Below are 17,450 nucleotides of genomic sequence, written 5' to 3'. Positions count from 1 at the left end.
TGAACCCAGGATTCCAGGTTAAACAGGCCCACTGATCCTGAGAGCTGTGTCAGACACACAGAAGCTAAAGACCTGCTCACTGGGGGAAGGGCCGATGGAGTCCCTGGTCCCACCCTCTGGGAAGGTGGCCCATTCAGAAATCCCAGCGGGGTCAGATCCCTGAGGCCCCCCAGCAGCCTCCCTGCCAGTGTCAGAAACCAGCCACGCCCCTGAGGTTAGGTTTTCCCCATAATATCTGCTTAGAGGTTGTGGCGTGGCTGCTGCCCTCACGGGGTCGGCCGCCAAGGGGCCTGCCTCGTGGTGCCCATCTCTACCCTCTCCCATGCCCCGCGGTATCTCCCCTAGCGCCACCAGGCTTCCCAGCCCCACTTCTCTCCTTAGAGCTCCCTCTGGCAGGTGCCAAGTCCCCTTCAGGACTGAGCCTGCAGCCAAGGGCATCCCCACCTCAGGGGGGGCTCCCTTTCTACCTGGTAACTGTGAGTGCCCCGGAGGAACCCGGCTTTCCTCTGCCCCCCCCCCCACTCTATTTCCTACTTACCCTCCCCAGTATCTATTGTTTCCCTCCATTTTGTCTGTGAGCTCTCCTTTCGCCAGAGGATGGCCGTGGCGGGCTCTTCCCTGACCGAACCCCAACTTGTGGTGTCCACACCAGCCACCTCACTACAACTCAAGCAAGTTCCCCCGGACTATTTGTGGCCGGCCCATGGCTGGGCACGCTGGCTCCCCCCGGCCCCTCGGCCCCGTGGCTGGGCACGCTGGCTCCCCCCGGCCCCTCGGCCCTGTGGCCGGGGCTGGCCCAGTGGAGCCGCACTCTCTGCCCTCGAGTTCAAAGGGTGGCAGTTGAGCTGGAGAAAGGACTTGTCATCCCGTCCTGCGGGTGAGTTTCAGAATCTTCCAGAGACAATTCAAAGGGCCGGCGAGCGGCCTCTGTCACAGAGACAGCCGCTCTCTCATAGGGCCCTGGATCCCCCTTTGCATTTGGGGGAGCCCCGAGAAATCGCCTTTGCTTGGCTGCCTGAGGCAGGGGAGGGGGGGCAGGCAGGATGCTCCTTCCAAGGCCCAGCAGATGTTGAGTGACAGCCCTGGAGAGACTTTGAGGGATCCTGGGGGGGGAGGGGTGGCAGGTCTGCTTCCCTGACTCACGGGGGTCTGACTTGGGGGAGGACGCGCATTTAGGGTTAGGGCGGCTGGGAGGGACCCGGGAGGCTCAGGGCTCAGCGCTGGGCCTGCGCACAGTAGGTGCCTTCCACAGGCCAGCTGGGGCTCCAATTCCCGAATGTGAGTGGAGGCCCAGGGCAGGACCCAGGGAGCTGCCCTTTTTTTTCCCCTGAGGCAGTGGGGCTAAGTGACAGCCAGGAAGTGTTAAGTGTCTGGCTGGGGCCCCACCTACTGCACCACCCAGCTGCCCCTGCCAACCCTGTGTGTGTGTGCCTGCATGTGTGGGGGGGCATGGCTCTGGGGCGGGGCAGGTGAGGGGGATGGACCCCTTAAGATATGCCTGGGGGGTGCAGGGGGAGGGGAGTCCACACAGACGGTACCGCAGAAGGCCCGGCGAGCTCAGGAGGAGCTGGGGGATCCGAAGCGGGCCGTTCCGGACCCGGAGAGCCTGCAGTAGCCAGAGAACTGCTTTGGGTGGGGGCAGGAGGGCCCCCTCGTGCCTCGGGGAAGGGTCTCGGAGGCCCCAAGCAAACACAAGAGCGCCCGGATGCACGGCCGGCCCAGGAGGCCCAGGATGCGGCCTGGGCCGGTCTGGTGGTCAGCACGCTTTGGAAGGACCCAGGACAGAACCCAAAGCCTAAGGCTCTTCTCCCTGGGCGCCGGGCTCAGGGTTCCACATTATGGTCCAGTCCTGGGTCATGACTCCCATCCTCTCAGGGCAGAGCCCAGAGCTCCGAGAGCCCTGTGGGAGCCGTCCCTCCCCTCCCCCCATGACCCAGGTGAGTGGGGGGGGGGCTCCCTGCTCCTGGGCTCCAGAGAAATACGGCCGCTCCCCGAGAGGGCCGGGGCTGCCCCCTGGGCCAGCAGGGACCGGGGGAAGGGGGGGGTGTCCGAGCTCCCGGGGCTCCCCAGCTTGGAGTTGTGGGGACTAACTTTAGGGCGGTCACCTTCCTTGGCGTCCGGCCAAGACCTGCCCAGTTTTTCACTGCCGGCCGCCCTCTATTCCCTCCCCTGGGAAGACCCCGCCCCCCAGGCCTCCCCAAGCCTCGCCCCCACCCAGCCCTGCGGCTCCGAAGCAGTCCTGGGCCCCCGGCGGCCGCCCGCGGGCACAGGCCCCGCCCCCACGGCGGCCCACCCAGGCGGGCCGGAGGCCTGGGCCAACCACAAAACAGACCTCCGAGGAGTGCCGGGAGTCCCGGGAGACGAGGGGTGGGGCCGCTGGGCCCCGACTGTGGAGGAGGGGGCGGCCGCCCGCCCCAGCCCCCGCCCCTCCCCCCACTGTCCAGCGCCTTCCTCCTCGCCCTTGGGATTCCCAGGGGTCCCCGCGGCCGCCGGCCAACCCCTCCAGGCCGCGCCCCGGCCCTGGCAAGGAGGTGGCGAACCCGGGAGAGCCAGACGCTCACCAGGATCACCCGGGACGCTGCGAGAAATGGGAGCAAACCTTTATATAGCGCTTACTGTATACACTTAACTGTGCTTCGTGCTTTACAAGTATCCCATCTGATCCTCGGGACCCTCCAGGGAAGGGGGTCCTTAAAAAAATCCCCGTTTCACAGATTAGGAAACTGAGTCAGTGGTTAAGCAATGAAGTGCCTCCTGCTGGACTTGAACTCGGCACCCTGTGCACCTCGCTGCTTCACAAGAAGGCACTGGTTTGGGACGGAGGCAGCCGTCCCTGAAAGGGGCCCCGGGATGCTGAAGTCCCCCATTGGGGGGTCAGTATTATCGCCCACCCCCGCTGCCCCCGGGCGCCCCCGGGTCAGACTCCGCTGAGGCTCTCGCTGCCCGGCGATCACAGGGGGCCAGGAGAGCCGCCTCCGGCTCTCAGCACCCGTGTGGGTCTGGGCCCGCCCGCCCGCACTCACAGCCCCGCCTGCGGAGGAGCCGGCGGCCCGATTCTGGGGCGCTGCCCGCGCCGGGAGTTCCGTGGCCGGTCGGGAACCGGGGCCCCCTGCGCTGGAACAAAAGGAGGGGGCTGTCGATGGCTTGCACGTTTATTGAGACAGAAAACGACCCCGTCCGGGGGCTGCAAAGGTGGCGATGTCTACGCAGAGCCCGGGCAGCGGCTCCCTAAGTTTAATCAGTGAAAACACTTTACAGCCTTTGAAAAAGCAGCACACGGAGCAAGGTTGCGGCGACTGAGAGAACGACTTATTCCAACATTTCTTCACCGGGGAAAGAACACAGCAGCTTCCCGCCCAGAGCTGGCCGGGGTGGGGGGGGAGGGGTTGATGGTGAAACCCTAAAATTTCATGTTAGAAAATATATTTTGGGGCTGGGACATGGGCGACTGGACCACTGCCAGTAAAAAGCGTGAAGGATATTTTTCTTCGGGCGGGGCCACAGGGCGCCTGCACGTCATCGTTAGGTGGGCCGGGACAAGGAAAACCGGGGTGTGAGCCAAGAGCCGTCAGGCCCCCCCGTGCCAGGCCCCAGCTGGGCCCAGGGCAAAAGGGGCGAAAGGGCCCTCCCCCACCCGGCCAGCTCTCCAAGGGGGGGGCCAGGGGCCCAGGCCTCCGGGGGGGAGCAGCCCCCACGGCCTCCCGAGAGTGCTGGGACCTTTCTGGGGGCAGGGAGGGCGGTGGGCCCAGCCGAGCAAGGGCAGCCAGAGAGGGAGGCCCAGCAGAAGGTCAGGGTCACTGGAGGGACCAGGGCCAAGTGGGGACTGGACTGAGGAGGGGAGGGCAGGCGGGAGGGGTGGGGGAGGGCGGCCACCGGGCAAGAGCTGGCTGGAGGGGCCGCTGGCCTCGTCCTCTTAAGATGTCCGTGGCCACTGCTCTATCTCCGGCCTCCTCCCCGCCCTCAGAACCGGCCCTGGCCACGTGTCCTCGGGCCCTTCGCCGTGGGCCCAACCTGACCCCGGCTCCCCCGGTACCAGCAGCCACCCCTCCACAAGCTGCCCCCTCCCTTCGGAGGCCCGGACCGGGGGCGGAGGGCGGAGGGGGGAGCGCTCCATCGTCCCCCGGGGCTTGGGAACGGGGCCCCGGGGCGGAGTCCCCCCCCTAAATGTAAACCGAGTCTATTTCTCTTTGCCAGGTTCGTGGATCCATCACGGTGCACCCCCCCGCACGCACCCATCTCGCGCCCGCTGCCTCCCCCACCTCAACCCCCCAGCCCGGCTCCCAGCACCTGGCCGGCCCCCACGCGGCCCTCTCCTACCTGACCAGCCACCCCCCTCCCCCACCTCTAAGGCCCCTCCCGCCCTCCCCGGGCGGGCCCCCTGCCCCGCCGCCTGGAGTCCGGGCAGGGCGGAGGAGGGGGCGGGGAGGGAGCCGGGAGGAGGGAGCCGGGAGGAAGGGGCCGGGTGGAGGGGAAGGGAGGAGGGGCCGGGAGGGAGGGGCGGGGCCCCCCCCCACCCACGTCTCCCCCGGGGCCCCCTCGGCCTTTCTCCTCCTCTGGCGCAGGGCCTCCATGTGATGCTTTATGCGCCCGATCTCCCTTTGCGGAGGTTTAGAAGACACAAGGGGGCCGCCTTTTGAGCCGCCCGTTCTCCCGGGGCGCCCAGGGCCGGGACCCCCTGGCCGAGGGGGAACGCCCCTTTCCCCACTGGACTCGGGCCTGCCTGGGGCTCCAGGCCCGGGCCGGCACAGACCCCGGCCGCCCCCCAGGCCGGAGGGGGCTTTGAGGCGCCCTCCCAGCGGCCCCGGGCAGGGATCCGGGGGCGGCGGCCCTGCCCAGGAGGATGGGGCGGGAATCGATGCGCCCCCGCGGTGCAGAGGACTCCCCCTCTCCTCCCCCTAGTCCCTTGGGTCCTTGGCCCCCGTGCGCTCCTCTCGGAGGAAAGCCTCCCAGCCCTGCCAGAGGCCAGGACCGTCACCACTGTGGCGACCCCCTCCCGTGATCCACAGCACAGATCTCAGAGCCCGGAACCCAGAGAACGCCCCGGGGGGAGGGGCACGGCCGGTGGTCCTGTGTCCCCCGGGGGGCCAGGGGGGGCGTACAAGAGGTGCCTACTTGTGCAGTCGAAAAGGCACCCGCCCTTATTTTCCCTCAAAACCCTGCCAAGCACCCAGACTGGCCCCTGGGCGGCAGTACCAGGGCGCCCGCGACTGACCTGGCCCGCCCGGGGGCGCCCTTTCAATTGGATCCTTTTTTTCAAGGAGTTCCCCCTCCTCGGGTTTAAACGGCGTTTTTATGACCGCAAAATTACATCAGGCCCCTGGCCGGGCCACCCGGCCCATTGGTGAGCCGGGAAGGGCCGGCCCCAGCGACAGCGCTGACCCCTGAGACAAGGGCTGTTTTATAAGGGGATATTTCAAGTCCATTCTCGGGTATTTCCAAGGCTCTGCTTTAACCAAGCCCGTCCTCACAAGCATTAACACTGGGCTGGGAAGGAGGCGCAGGGACCTCCCTAGGCCTCCTCTGAAAAACAAGGGGTTGCTGGATGGGCTCAAAGGTGCTCCTGATCTTTAGTCTGAGGGACCGCTAGTGGGGGGTGGGCAGAGCCCCACTTAGAGCTGGGAAGATGAGCTTAAATGTGGCCTCAGACACCAGGTGTATGACCTATGCGAGGATCTCCGGCCTGCTTGCCTCAGTTTCCCCAGCTGTAAGGAACTCATGGTAACTCTCTCCTTGGGAAGCGATGTAGGTAACCGGTTTGGCCCCATATGAAAGGTGGCCATTATTACATTATGGCTAAGCCTAGAATACCTCCCATACTATGAAGTCTAAGATGTCTGGCTAATTATTCAGAGGCAAGGCTAAAGGGAGAATTCCTGCCGTTTAATCACTGCAAGAAAATCCAAACAACCCAATTGGCTGTGAAACAGGCGTTCCGGGTTCCAATTTCAGCCTCCCCTTCTTTCTCCTCTTCCTGAGACGGTACACAATCGGATATAGATAATACATATGCAATCCCATAAAACATTTCTATATTAGTCACTTTGTGGAAGAAAATTTGAACTAAAAAGGAGAGACACAGAGAGAGACAGAGACAGAGAGAATAGTTCAGTCTGTAAAGTTACCATCGATTCTTTCTCAACAGAGATGTCCGTCTCATCACAAGACCTTCGGATTTTCTTGGATCGTTGCATGGCTGAGAATAGACCATCTTTCCTAGTTGCCCCTCGTGCCTCATGCTGGGACTGTACAATGTGCTCCTGGGTCTGCTCACTTCAATTTGCCTCAGTTTCTAAACTGCAACTCAGCCGAAACCCCTTCCTGGCCATTTCTCCCAGCCCGGTGTCATTCTCAAGCACGGAGCCCACGTTCGGCCGTTCCCCAGATAATGGGCAGCCCCTTAATTTCCGATTCTTTGCCACTACAAATACCCTTGTACAGCTAGATCCTCCCCTTTCCCCGCCCCTCTCCTTCGGGATGCAGACCTGGTACTGGTATTGCTGGGTCAAAGCAACGTGCCCATTGGGCGTAGTTCTAAATTGCTTTCCAAAATGGTGGGATCTGTGCAGAACTCCAGCAGTGTGTTGGGTCCCCATTTTCCCATGTCCTCCAACATTGATCATTTTTCTTTTCTGCCATATTGGCCAGTGTGATTAGTGTGAGGTGGCGTGTCAGGGTTGTTTCAGTTTGCATTTCTGGAATCAAGAGCGATTTAGATTTTTCCAGTGACTTAAAAACATTTTTTAATCTGACTTTAGGAAATTAAGATTTTTGTCTGAAAACTGCCTTTTCATATCTTTTGACCATTTATCAGCTGGGAACTGGTATTCTTACAAAATTGACTCAGTTGTATATTTAAGAAACGAGGCCTTTATCAGAGATGCTTTTTGTAGCCCCTCCAGTTCTCTCCTTTCCTTGTGATTTTGGTAGCAGCGTACCAAAACTGTCAAATGTTATATGACTGAAATTGTCCATGTTGCATTTCATAATGTTCCCTTTGGTTGGTCCTTGGCCCGAAATTCTTTCCTTCTCCAGAGATCTGATGAGTAAACCATTCCCTACTCCCCTAATTTGCTTACAGTATCCTCCATGTCTAAACCATGTTCCCATTTTGACTTAATCTTGGCACATGGTTTGAGATGTTGGTCTGTGCCCAGTTTCTGCCATACTGTTTTCCATTTATCCCAGATTTTTTTGGTTAAACAATCCAAACATGGACATTTGAGTTTATTATTAAATTAAATGAATACAGTCTTTTGCTATCATGTATTGTGTACTTGTATTCTACTGACCTACTCTTATTTTCTTAGCCAGTACTTGATAGTTTTGATGACTGCTGCTTTACAATACAGTCTGAGATGTAATAAGGCTAGACCACTTCATATTTTTTTCTTCATCAATGTCCTTTTGTGTCTTATTTTTTTCCTAGCTCTATAAAATAATTGGGTGATAGTTTGATTGGTAAGGCACTGAATAATCAGACTAATTTAGGTAGAACTGTAATTTTATTCTATTGGTTTGGCCTGCCTGTGAACAATGAATGTTTTTCCAATTCTTTAGTTCGGATTTTATTTGTGTGAAAGGCATTTTGTAATTGTGTCTATATTATTCCTGGGTTTGTCTCGGCAAGTAGACTCCCCAATATTTTATACAGTCTACAGTTATTTTATATGGAATTTCTTTTTGTCTCTTCCTGCTGGATTTTGTTGGTGATATGTACAAATGCTGACTTTTTATGTGTGTGACTTTGCTGAAGTTATTTCAACTAGATTTTTAGTTGATTCTCCAAGTATACCATCATTTCATTTGCAGAGCGATGGTTTTGTTTCCTTCTATTTCTCTTTCTTCTTTTTGCTACAGCTAGCAAGAAAGAGGAATTTTCAAATTAAACATTTATGAGCACTTACGATTAAACACTTGCTGCCTTGTTGAAAATGGCTCAAAATGACAAATCAGATTCCTTGCGATGACAGTCTATCAATAACATCTATAAGAACAACTGAGCCCGAGGGATCGCGTAGGACTTTGTGGTTGTTATTGTTTAAATGATTCAACATTTTAAAAACACACTTTTAAGCATGGTTAGGAGCGAAGCTTTGAGACCCGAAGCCAGCAGCTCAGCAGGCCACTCGGTCACAGAGATGACAGGTTGGACCTACAGGTTTTCATGGATTGGCCTGATGATCTCCCCCCCCCCCCCCCCCCCACCGGTGGCGTGCCCCTTTCCCTCCGGGGGTGGATGGGCTCTGAGCCAACATGGAAGCCAAGAGGATGATGACCAGGTCAGCGTGGCTGTCGAGGAGCTTTCTGTGACTCTGTGCAATCACACGATCTTGATATTTATGGACATAAGTGCCCAAGGGTGACCCCACCAAAGTCCTTGCCTGTTCCCAGAGAAATGCATCTGGGCAGATCTATCAGGCGACTGCTTTCAGTTAGAGGAGGAGATGTGGATCAGTGTTTGAGACCGGTCAGCCCCCCCAAACCCCCTCCCACCCCGACTGAGACGAGCCCACTTCTTTGCTCCTCCGAACAAACCTAGGAAAGCCCTGAGGAAAAGCCCATGGGAGTAAACGCGGAGCCATCCATGTTTCTCTTGTGAATCGGTCCAACGTCCATGCAAGTTCGGCCTTGGCTTTCCAAGGTGACACGAGTGACGTGAGCAGGAAAAGTCCCCTTGCAGAAGGGGGATCTGAGGCCTGAGGGAGGTCAGGGAAGGCAGGAGGAGGGGGAGCCCCCAACTGGGGAGGAATGCCCAGACCCAGGGGATGGAGGCCTTGTTCATGGGGCAGCTGGGGGCTGGTGAACTAGAAAGGAACGAGGGGGCCAAGTCACAAGGGGCTCTGAAGGCCAAGTTCCTGGAGGCGATGAGGAGGGTAAGGGGGAGCCATGGCCATGGAGTTTGCTGAATGGGTGTGTGAAGCTTCATGTCGGGAGCATCATTTGAGCAGTGGAGAATGGAATGAGATGGAAAAGGGAGGCAGAAGGGGAGCCCAAACCTAAGAGGAGCACGCGAGATCCGGCAGCTGCATGTTCAGTTCATAGCTCGTCTCCTGGCCCACCGGGCCCCTCCCTCTCCTCCACCTTGTCCTTCCCAGATGGACAAGTCCATGCCTTTAATGCCTGAGACGGCCTCCTGTGTGTTCCACAAATGCGGCCCAATCTTTCTGGGGCCGAGGACAAAGACAAGATGTCCCCTGGCCCCTCTTGTGCCCTTCATGCCCCTGGCAGTCAGGCCTGGAGCTAACTGGCCTGAAACATTAAATTTCACGGAAATTTCCTCCATCATATTGAGGAGCTGCAGGGCAGGGCCGGAGCCCCTCTTCTGATCCATGTGCAGGAGGACGCTCCAGCTGGACCTGAGGGGCAGCTCCAGGGCCAGTCTCCCCTTGGGACTCACTCCAGAAAACTCCTTCCAGATTTCCCGTTTCCACTCAGACTTGTGCTTGAAGAAGGGCCAGGAACCTCGGGGGTCATTGCTGGGCAGCCCCCCCACCCCAGCTCTCACCAGGATTCTCCCAACATGAAGAGGAATTTTCTTCTCGGCTGCCAGCCTCGGGCTCCGGTTCTGCTTTCGCATCCTCCCTCCACACGGCAGCCTTTCAAGTTCTTGATGATAGACAGAACCCTCTCTTCTTTGGAACACACCTATTTCAGGGCCGGGAGGCTTCCGGGTCCTGGTCACCTCCAGGCCCGGCTCCTGAGAGCTGCCTGGACCTCTGGTTCCGCTGAGTGCAGGGCTCTCTGTGCCTCCCCCACCTTATTTCAAAACTGTTACCTGTGTTCCCGTCAAATTTCATTTTCCCAGCTCAGCCCACTGCTCCAGCCTGGCAGATCCACTTCGGCGCCAACGGTGCCATCTGCTGCGTCTGTCCCTGGGTCTGGCCATCCGGGGAGGCAGCCACGGCCAAGCAGAGGGGCTGCCCTGCAGATCTCCTGCTGACCGCGCCAACCGTACACCCCCTGATCCCCGCCTCCTTCAGAAACCACAGACAGACGTCCCGTGGGCCTGGCTGACGGCTCGGGCCGGTACTACCGGCTCAGTCACAGGAGGAGATGCGGTTCATCGGGCCTGACTTGTTTGGACGAAGCCGCCATGCTGGCTTTCCAAAAGCACGCGTACCCTTCCGAGGTACTCACCCGCCTTCCTTTTGATGGCCAGACTCGGCTTTCCCCGTTAGTCAGCATCGAGAGACTGGCCCAGAGCCTGCAGAATTGCTTCCTCTTCCAGAAATGGGGCCTTGGTCCCCTCCCGCTCCCACCTTTTCCATCCAAGTGCTGGGGTGTCAGGGACCCCGTCTGCTGGTCCATCCAGGCTGGTGACTCGCAGGTAAAAGGCCCTCTCTGACCCTGTCCCCGTCAGCCATTTGTCCCTTCTAATGTGGAGTTTACTTGCCCTATCTGGGCTTGTCTTCCAGATAACCAACATTTAGCAGAAGGAAGCTAGTGGAGACACTGAGCCCGTGACAGGAGAATAGCTGTGGCTAGAGCTCTCCATCCGGATGTCCCATGGGCCCAGCGGACTCACAGACTCTTCCCTGTCCAGTTTTGGCAGAAAGTACATCTGGCCTGAGCCTATTCTCCCCAGAAACGAAGATGGTGCAGGAGAGTTTGCCTCCGAGGGCCTGGACAAAGGGAAATGTCCATTCTGCCGTTTCCTTCTATCTTTGAAGTAAACGTTCCTTTGTAAATCAACATTAAATGTTTAAGCAGAACTAGAAGTGCTTGTTGCTGGGGCAAACAGGATGGCCCAGACCTAGAATAAGCATCGGAGCTGAAGAGGAAGACCCTTGACCTCTCAGTGGCCTTCCTAGGACCCCAAAAGGGAGATGGCTTGGACCAGACAGCTCACGGGCTCCCCCCAGCTCGGGCACAAGCAGGTCACAACTGATGGGACAAGGGAAGGAGAGCTGGTCACAGGGGGACACACTCACTCATTTGGGAAACAGATCTCAAGGGGTATAGGGAAGGACTAGACAGGAGAATACTCTGAGGAATTTAGGGTTAGGGTCCAACTCTAGGAAGGCTGAGGGGGAGGAAAAAGGGGAGCACAGTGAGTAGCCCATCACAGTCACACAGCACAGCCCATTCCCCGACTGACGGGCATCCCCTTGGGTCCCAATTCTTTGCCACCACAAGAAGCTGTCATATTTCTGAATACACAAGGTCGTTTTCCTTTTCCGGTCATCTCTTTGGGATACAGGCCCAGTGGTGATGTTGATGGACAGAGAGGGATCCACAATACGACAGCCCTTCGGGCTTAGTTCCACGAACGCCTGGCTCACTTCACAACTCCAAGAGTGCCTTAGTGCCCCCTCTTCTCCCACACCCCCTTCAGCATGTGTCATTTTCCTTCTCGGTAATATCAGCCAGTCTGAGAGATGTGAGGTGAAATCTCACAGATGTTTTGGCTTTTCTTTCATTATTAGTGAGAAATTTTTACGTGATAATCGGTAGCTTTGATTTTTTTCTGAAAACTTTTTATCCTTTGGGAATGGATTTCATTTTGATGAATTTGGTTGAACTTCTTCTATATTTGACAAAGGAGACCTTATCAGGAAAACTAATTATAAAATCTCTCATTTCCCACCCACCCCACTGACTGCTTCCCTTCTAATTTTGGCTGCATTGCTTTTGTTTGCGCTGAATCTTTTAATTTCATCTAATCAAAATGGACACATTTCACTTTCTACGATCCCCTCTAGTCTTGTTTAGTCGTCATGATCTACTTTCCTCCATCGATATGACAGGTAATTCTCCCCTCCCCCAACCCTTTCCCCCAATTTGCCGATGATCTGAGATTATCTTACTGAAGACTCTCCCGGGAGAGAACGACACTGGAGGGAAACATCGTGAGAATCCCACAAAGGGAACAAGGCTTTCAGGGTCCAGGACCTTTCAGCCACGTGTTCTCTCCCTAGGACTTTGTGTGTGAAAGGGGAGTTCCAGTTTGGAACGATGCTTTTGGAAGGGCTGACCTTGCTGCACCTGAGTATTGGAAGTAATGAGTTCTCAAAACCAGATTAAGGATTGCAGATATTAAATGGCATTGATAATAGTAAAGAAAGCGAACTTATTTCCTTCCTTTCCAGAGACTTATTTTGAAATCATTATTAATATTAAGACACTGAAAGGCTCATTTGCCAAATCATTTTCTTTTGAAGGTCCGTCCTTCAGCCTGTGCAAGTGAGGGTTTAGGAAATAGCAAGTAGTGTATAAAAAGTTCTCTGACGTTTCAGGCAAATTACAGGTTCTTAATTTAAAGCTCTTCTTAAAGCTCTGTTAACAGAATCAGAACCGTAAGGTTTGAGCGAGTTACCGGAAGGCCAAGTTTAGGAGACTCCAGTAAGTTTTACCAGCAGATTTGGGGTCTCGGGTGCAAGTGGCTCCAAATCAGAGAAGCGAATCTTCTACGAGCCCCTTCGGAGGGCTTCGCTTGCCCAGGAAGTGCAAGGGAAGGAGTTTCCAGCAACTGCCAAGGACTGGGAACATCGGGGCCCCTGGATGAAGCGTGCTCAATAAACGGACGGGGAGTGGGCTACAGGGAGACGGTTTTACTTATTTAATACCGACGATTATTACTGTGTTAATTACTGTGCCTTTTTGTCATTTGTTTGCCCGATGACACGTAAATCTGCCCTCTCTGATGGGGCTGTGAGCCCTCGGGAGCCCGACTTAGAGAGGGACAGAGCAGAGGGGGAGTGTTCAAGGTGCTCTCTCTCATCACATTGACACTTGGCTTCCACTTTTGGCCTCTCCTCCCCCGCCCCCATGTCCCTTACGACAGACTGCCGATCCATCCAAAATCTAAACAGACCAAGTGTTTGAATGGGCGCTCTGGGAGAAGGTCCGTTAAGGATCCGCATTAATGACTCCACTTTGTCTTTTGCCCCCAACTTTGTGAAGTCTCCAACTCCACGGTTTTGGAGCTGGCCCAATCTCTGTCCTCCCACACAAGCACATCCCTCCGCCCTTCCGCCGCAGTCGGAAACCAGGACTTTCACCCCCTCCATCCTGTTTTTTAATCCTTGCATACTCTATGTTAGCAACGAAGCTCCCAGCTCTGTGGCTTTTGCAGCCGTCCTTATGAACGCCAATGAGTGGTGCGTCCGGATGAACCGAGTTTCCTCCCGATTGTGCGAGGTCTAGCCCCCCCGCTGCCCCGGACAGGAACACTGGGGCCTAGGGGGACAAGCGGGTCGGCTCCCCCGGAGCCACTTCTTGGGGAAAGCAGGGATCCAGTAGGCGGCTTCCCCAGGACCCCATGGTCTTTTCTTCTCCCCCTAGTGACCAGAACTCCTCAGACCCGGGAACGTACCATGTCCTTTGGCAGACGGCGCGTGTCCTCCTTTTTCTTTGTTCCTTTGGGTCGCTGTCGCCATTTCTGGAGCACTGTTTTCTCTCTGGAACAAACAAAGGGCATTTTAGACAAGTCACAGCGCCTTAAGTTAACCGAACGTCATGGAGATGCTTAAATGGCCTTCACTCCGAGTTTCTGTGACCCCACTGGGGGTTCTCTTGCTAGAGATACTGGTGGGGCATTCTTCAGCTCATTTTACAGATAAGGAAACCGAGGCACACGGGGTGAAGGGACTTGCCCGGGCTCACACACTCCCAAGTGGCTGGATTTGAAGACCGGCCTCCTGCCTTGGGATACAGCGGGGTCCATGGTTAAAGCTCAGGACAAACCAAGTCATTGTGGAGGACACCATCATCTCCCCTCCCACGCTGGGGGCAGGGACCCGTGACTAAGACCCCACCCTCTAAGCCCATCACTGATGGAGAACGCCTGGACGCTGGCCCGGGGCAGGAAGAAAGGGGGAAGGAGGAAGGAAAGGAACACTATAGTTGGTGCCACTGCTAAGTGGAGAGCCTTGAAACTGCCAGCCCTCGGCCCCAACCATCCGGGTCTGCTCGCCAATGATCAGGGAAAGGAGAACCCGGCTGCACGCCGTCTGTGAGGCGGCAAAGAGCCGGAGCCCGCAGGGATGGCCGTCAGCCCAGGAGGCCGAACAAGAGTGGCTGGGGATGGACATCATTGTGCTGGGCGGACCCTGCGCAGATGGGCGAGAAACGGGGAAGAGGGAAACGGGCAGAACCGAGACGGCGCTGTCCACAGTAACGCCAATACTGCTCTTCTTTGTTTTTGCTGAGGCAATCAGGGTTAAGTGACTTGCTCAGGGTCACACAGCCAGGAAGTGTTAAGTATCTGAAGCGGGATCTGAACTCGGTCCTCCTGACTTCGCAGCTGGTGCTCTAGCCACTGAGCCATCCAGCTGCCCCAACAATACTGTTTTAAGAACAGCTTTAGGCAACCGAGTCGTTCTAGTATAAATGGCCAAATTAACTCCAAAGCAGCTGGGAAGGAAAAGCAGAAGTAGCAGCGGATGACTTTCTTACACAAGCCCACATTTGTGTCCAACAGCAGCCACCTCTGGGTGGGCTGGGGAGGGAGGAGAAAGAAAAAGCGCTAAGCGACACTTGTTACGCATTTAAGAGGAAGAGGCAGTGGGACAGTGCGGCTTTTCAGTGTCACGGGCAATCATCTTTCCCCCTTTTTATTTGCTGTTATGGAAACGCTTCTTTATTTCCTAAGCTCAAATAGAATAAATCAGTAAGTCAGTAAAGAACAGACAGAAGCACTTGGGACTGGTCGGCTGGTGAGCCAGCGCGGGGCAGAAGGACCAACGGGCCACAGACCCGAGGCTCAGCGCTCCCTCTGCTTCTAATTCGGCTTTGGGTGGGAAAGGGCAGAGGGAGCAAGATGGCGCCCTCGACTAGAATCCGAGGTCCCAGGACCAGGAGATGGAGGGGCCGGCGGAGGTGCGTCGCGCCCAAGACGGTGAAAGGGGCTGACGGAGTCTGCAAACGTGCGGTGCTGGAGCTTCCCTCCTCCTGTTCCGGTCAGTCATTAAAGCCGGGTCGAGGGCACCTCCAGAAAGGAAAACAAGATCCCAAGGAGCCGGCAGGCCCTCAGGGAGCTCCCCAAACAGGTAGAGCAGGGGTGCCCGGGGAGAGCTGGCAGGGATGTCGCCACGGGGCGTGACACAGTGGAGAGGAGTGGGCAGGGTGACGGCGGATGACCTAGAGCTGGCCGAGGGGAAGACGGGAGGAGCCGTCACTCCAAGGTCCGTCCGGGGGCCCTCCAGCTGGGGGGGGGGGGGCTCAGAGGAGACTTAGGCTGAGCTGAATACAAGCCAATGTGAAGGGACAGCTGTGCCCCCTCCCCTTTCTGTGGTACCCCAACCCGCCACCCCCGGGGCTGTGTCCATAGTCAGGCCTTCTGCCTGCCCATCTGCTGCAGCCCCTTCCCCCTAGCCGCCCCCCAGGATGGGCAGGCCCTCACCTCCTTGCCTTGAGGCTTCCTGCCTGCCCCACAGCCCTCTGCTAGGCTACAGGGGAAACAGAGTGGGGTCCCCTGACCTCGGGGCGCTCCCCCCACACAATCTATCCATGATTCTAAAGCCTTCTGGGCTCAGGATGGCCCTGCAAAGCCTGCTGACGGCCAGACAGGTGATCTGCTGGGCAGGGAGAACCCTGAGACCCCTCCTCGGTTCTAGCCCTGGCCACAAAATGAGCACTTCGGGACAAGAGGAACGGGACAAAGGTCTCCTTGCTCTTGGGGCTTTGCTAAATCCTTTTGGAACTTAGCCCGCCGGCCTTACAATCCCAATCAACTTTGCCCCTTGGCTTGGAGATGGGGAAAAGCCTGCAAATTCTTTTGAGACACCTCATGACCTCAGTGGCCCTCAACCTTTTGGGGTCCCTTCCCAACCTCAACACTACTATGTATGTCTGATGGCGTACCCCCATTCAACTGCTGTTTGTCCTTCCTTCTCAAAGAGGCCCAGGACCTCTGGGAGGGGATGCCACAATGGCCAGGGAAGTGAGGGGGCAAGATCACCGGCCTCACTGCCCCCTCCGGAGCCATCTGAGTCCAGTGGCCAGACCTAGATCAGGACCACCGGAGACGGCCCGGATGCAGTGGGAGACCTGGCCCTTGGTAAGCAGTGGGTCTTCGAGAGTTCTGTCTGCCCCAGGCCGCAACCGGTCAGTGATTAAGGCTACCGAGTAACTGAGGCAAAGAATGGCCTCCTTCTAGTCAAAAAAGAGGAAAAAACCTAAAGAAATAAGTCTGGGAGGGAAGAGGTCAAAAAAGAGGAAAAACCTAAAGAAATAAGTCTGGGAGAAAGAGGTCAAAAAAGAGGAAAAACCTAAAGAAATAAGTTTGGGAAGGAGAGGCCCTTGGGGCTTCTGGCCAAAGCAGAGATGGCTGCGATTCACACTTATGCAGAACCCAAGCAATGACCACGTGGGGGTTGACCCAGGATGGACTGGTAGCCAACCAATAAGTGTCGGAGCGGTTTGGGTTGAAGGCCTGGTCCGCAAGGAGGAAATCTAGCCAAGAAGGCCAAGATTCTCTGAAGGTTTCAGCTACAGGAAGGGAAAAAGCATTTTAAGAGCACCTATGTGGAAAGAGGGCAGGGAGGGAAGGCAGAGAGGAAGGTAAGGGAGAAAGGGGATAAGGAAAGAAAGGAAGAAGGAAGGAAGGAAGGGAGAGAGGGAGGGAGGAAATAAGGAAGGGAGGGAGGGAGGAAGAAATGGAAAAGAGGAAGGAAGGAAAGGAGGGAAGGAGGAAGAAATGGAAGGAAGGAAGAAAGGAAAAAAGGAAGGAAAAAAGGAAGGAAGGAAGGAAGGAAGGAAAAAAGGAAGGAAGGAAGGAAGAAAGGAAAAAAGGAAGGAAGGAAGGAATGAAGAAAGGAAAAAAGGAAGGAAGAGAAGGAAGGAAGGGAGTAAGAAAAGGAAGGAAAAAAGGGAGGGAAGGAGAAAGGAAGGGAGGGAAGGAGGGAGGGAAGAAGGAAAGGAAGGGAGGGAAAAAGGAAAGGAGGAAGAAATGGAAAGAAGGAAGGAAGGAGGGAAGGAATGAAGGAAGGAAAAAAGGAAGGAAGGAAGGGAGAGGGAGGATGAGAAATGGATGGGCATTTGGTTTCCACAGAGCTAGTAAAATTAAATTGGAAAAATGTAACCCACCAGGGCATCAAAGAATACCCGGGTTCTAGGCTGGCCCCTTTGCCTCTACCGGGATGTGAGCTCCTTGGGGGCAGGGCCTGGCCAGGTCTGGGGAGGAGGTTCACCTTCTGCAAGTTCTATGATACTCACTGATGAGGCTGGGGGAGGGCAGGACAGGAAATAAAAGGCGGCCTTTGCAGAGTCATGGGTGGGTCACGGAGTTCTTGGGAGGACCTTTTGTTTCTTACAGAAGGAAGAGAGGAAGAGGGGAGGGAGGAGGGGAGATGATGGAGTTATGGAAGACCCTGAGGACCCAGGAAAACTCCAGCCCAAAAGGGCAGCTTGGCCGGGAGACCTGGACCAGAGTTTGGTTTCCACAGTCACGAGAAGCAAAGAAATGAAGCAAGTTTGGCAAAGCAACTGAAACTGGGAGATGGAGGCCA

At 56.2% G+C, this 17,450-nt stretch overlaps 1 protein-coding gene across 5 annotated transcripts in view; it reads right to left on the bottom strand.

Annotated features, from left to right (window-relative positions):
* Window positions 1-12,544: 12,544 nt before the first annotated feature.
* Window positions 12,545-17,450, bottom strand: part of LRRC27 (leucine rich repeat containing 27) — a 32,093-nt gene continuing 27,187 nt past the window's right edge. For 2 of the 5 annotated variants that reach the window (XM_031957071.1, XM_031957072.1), the window contains one exon: window positions 12,545-13,400. In XM_031957071.1, the coding sequence (XP_031812931.1) occupies window positions 13,298-13,400 (103 nt within the window). In that variant the 3' untranslated portion in view covers window positions 12,545-13,297. Of the gene's footprint in view, window positions 13,401-14,504; window positions 15,088-17,450 lie in introns of those variants that run through there. The other 3 variants (XM_031957069.1, XM_031957068.1, XM_031957070.1) reach the window with 2 other exon arrangements.

The sequence above is a fragment of the Sarcophilus harrisii genome, chromosome 2 (genome assembly GCF_902635505.1).
Source record: "Sarcophilus harrisii chromosome 2, mSarHar1.11, whole genome shotgun sequence".
NCBI classification, from domain to species: domain Eukaryota; kingdom Metazoa; phylum Chordata; class Mammalia; order Dasyuromorphia; family Dasyuridae; genus Sarcophilus; species Sarcophilus harrisii.
Note: the sequence above shows the minus strand (reverse complement) of the source record. Positions and strands in the feature narration are given on the sequence as shown.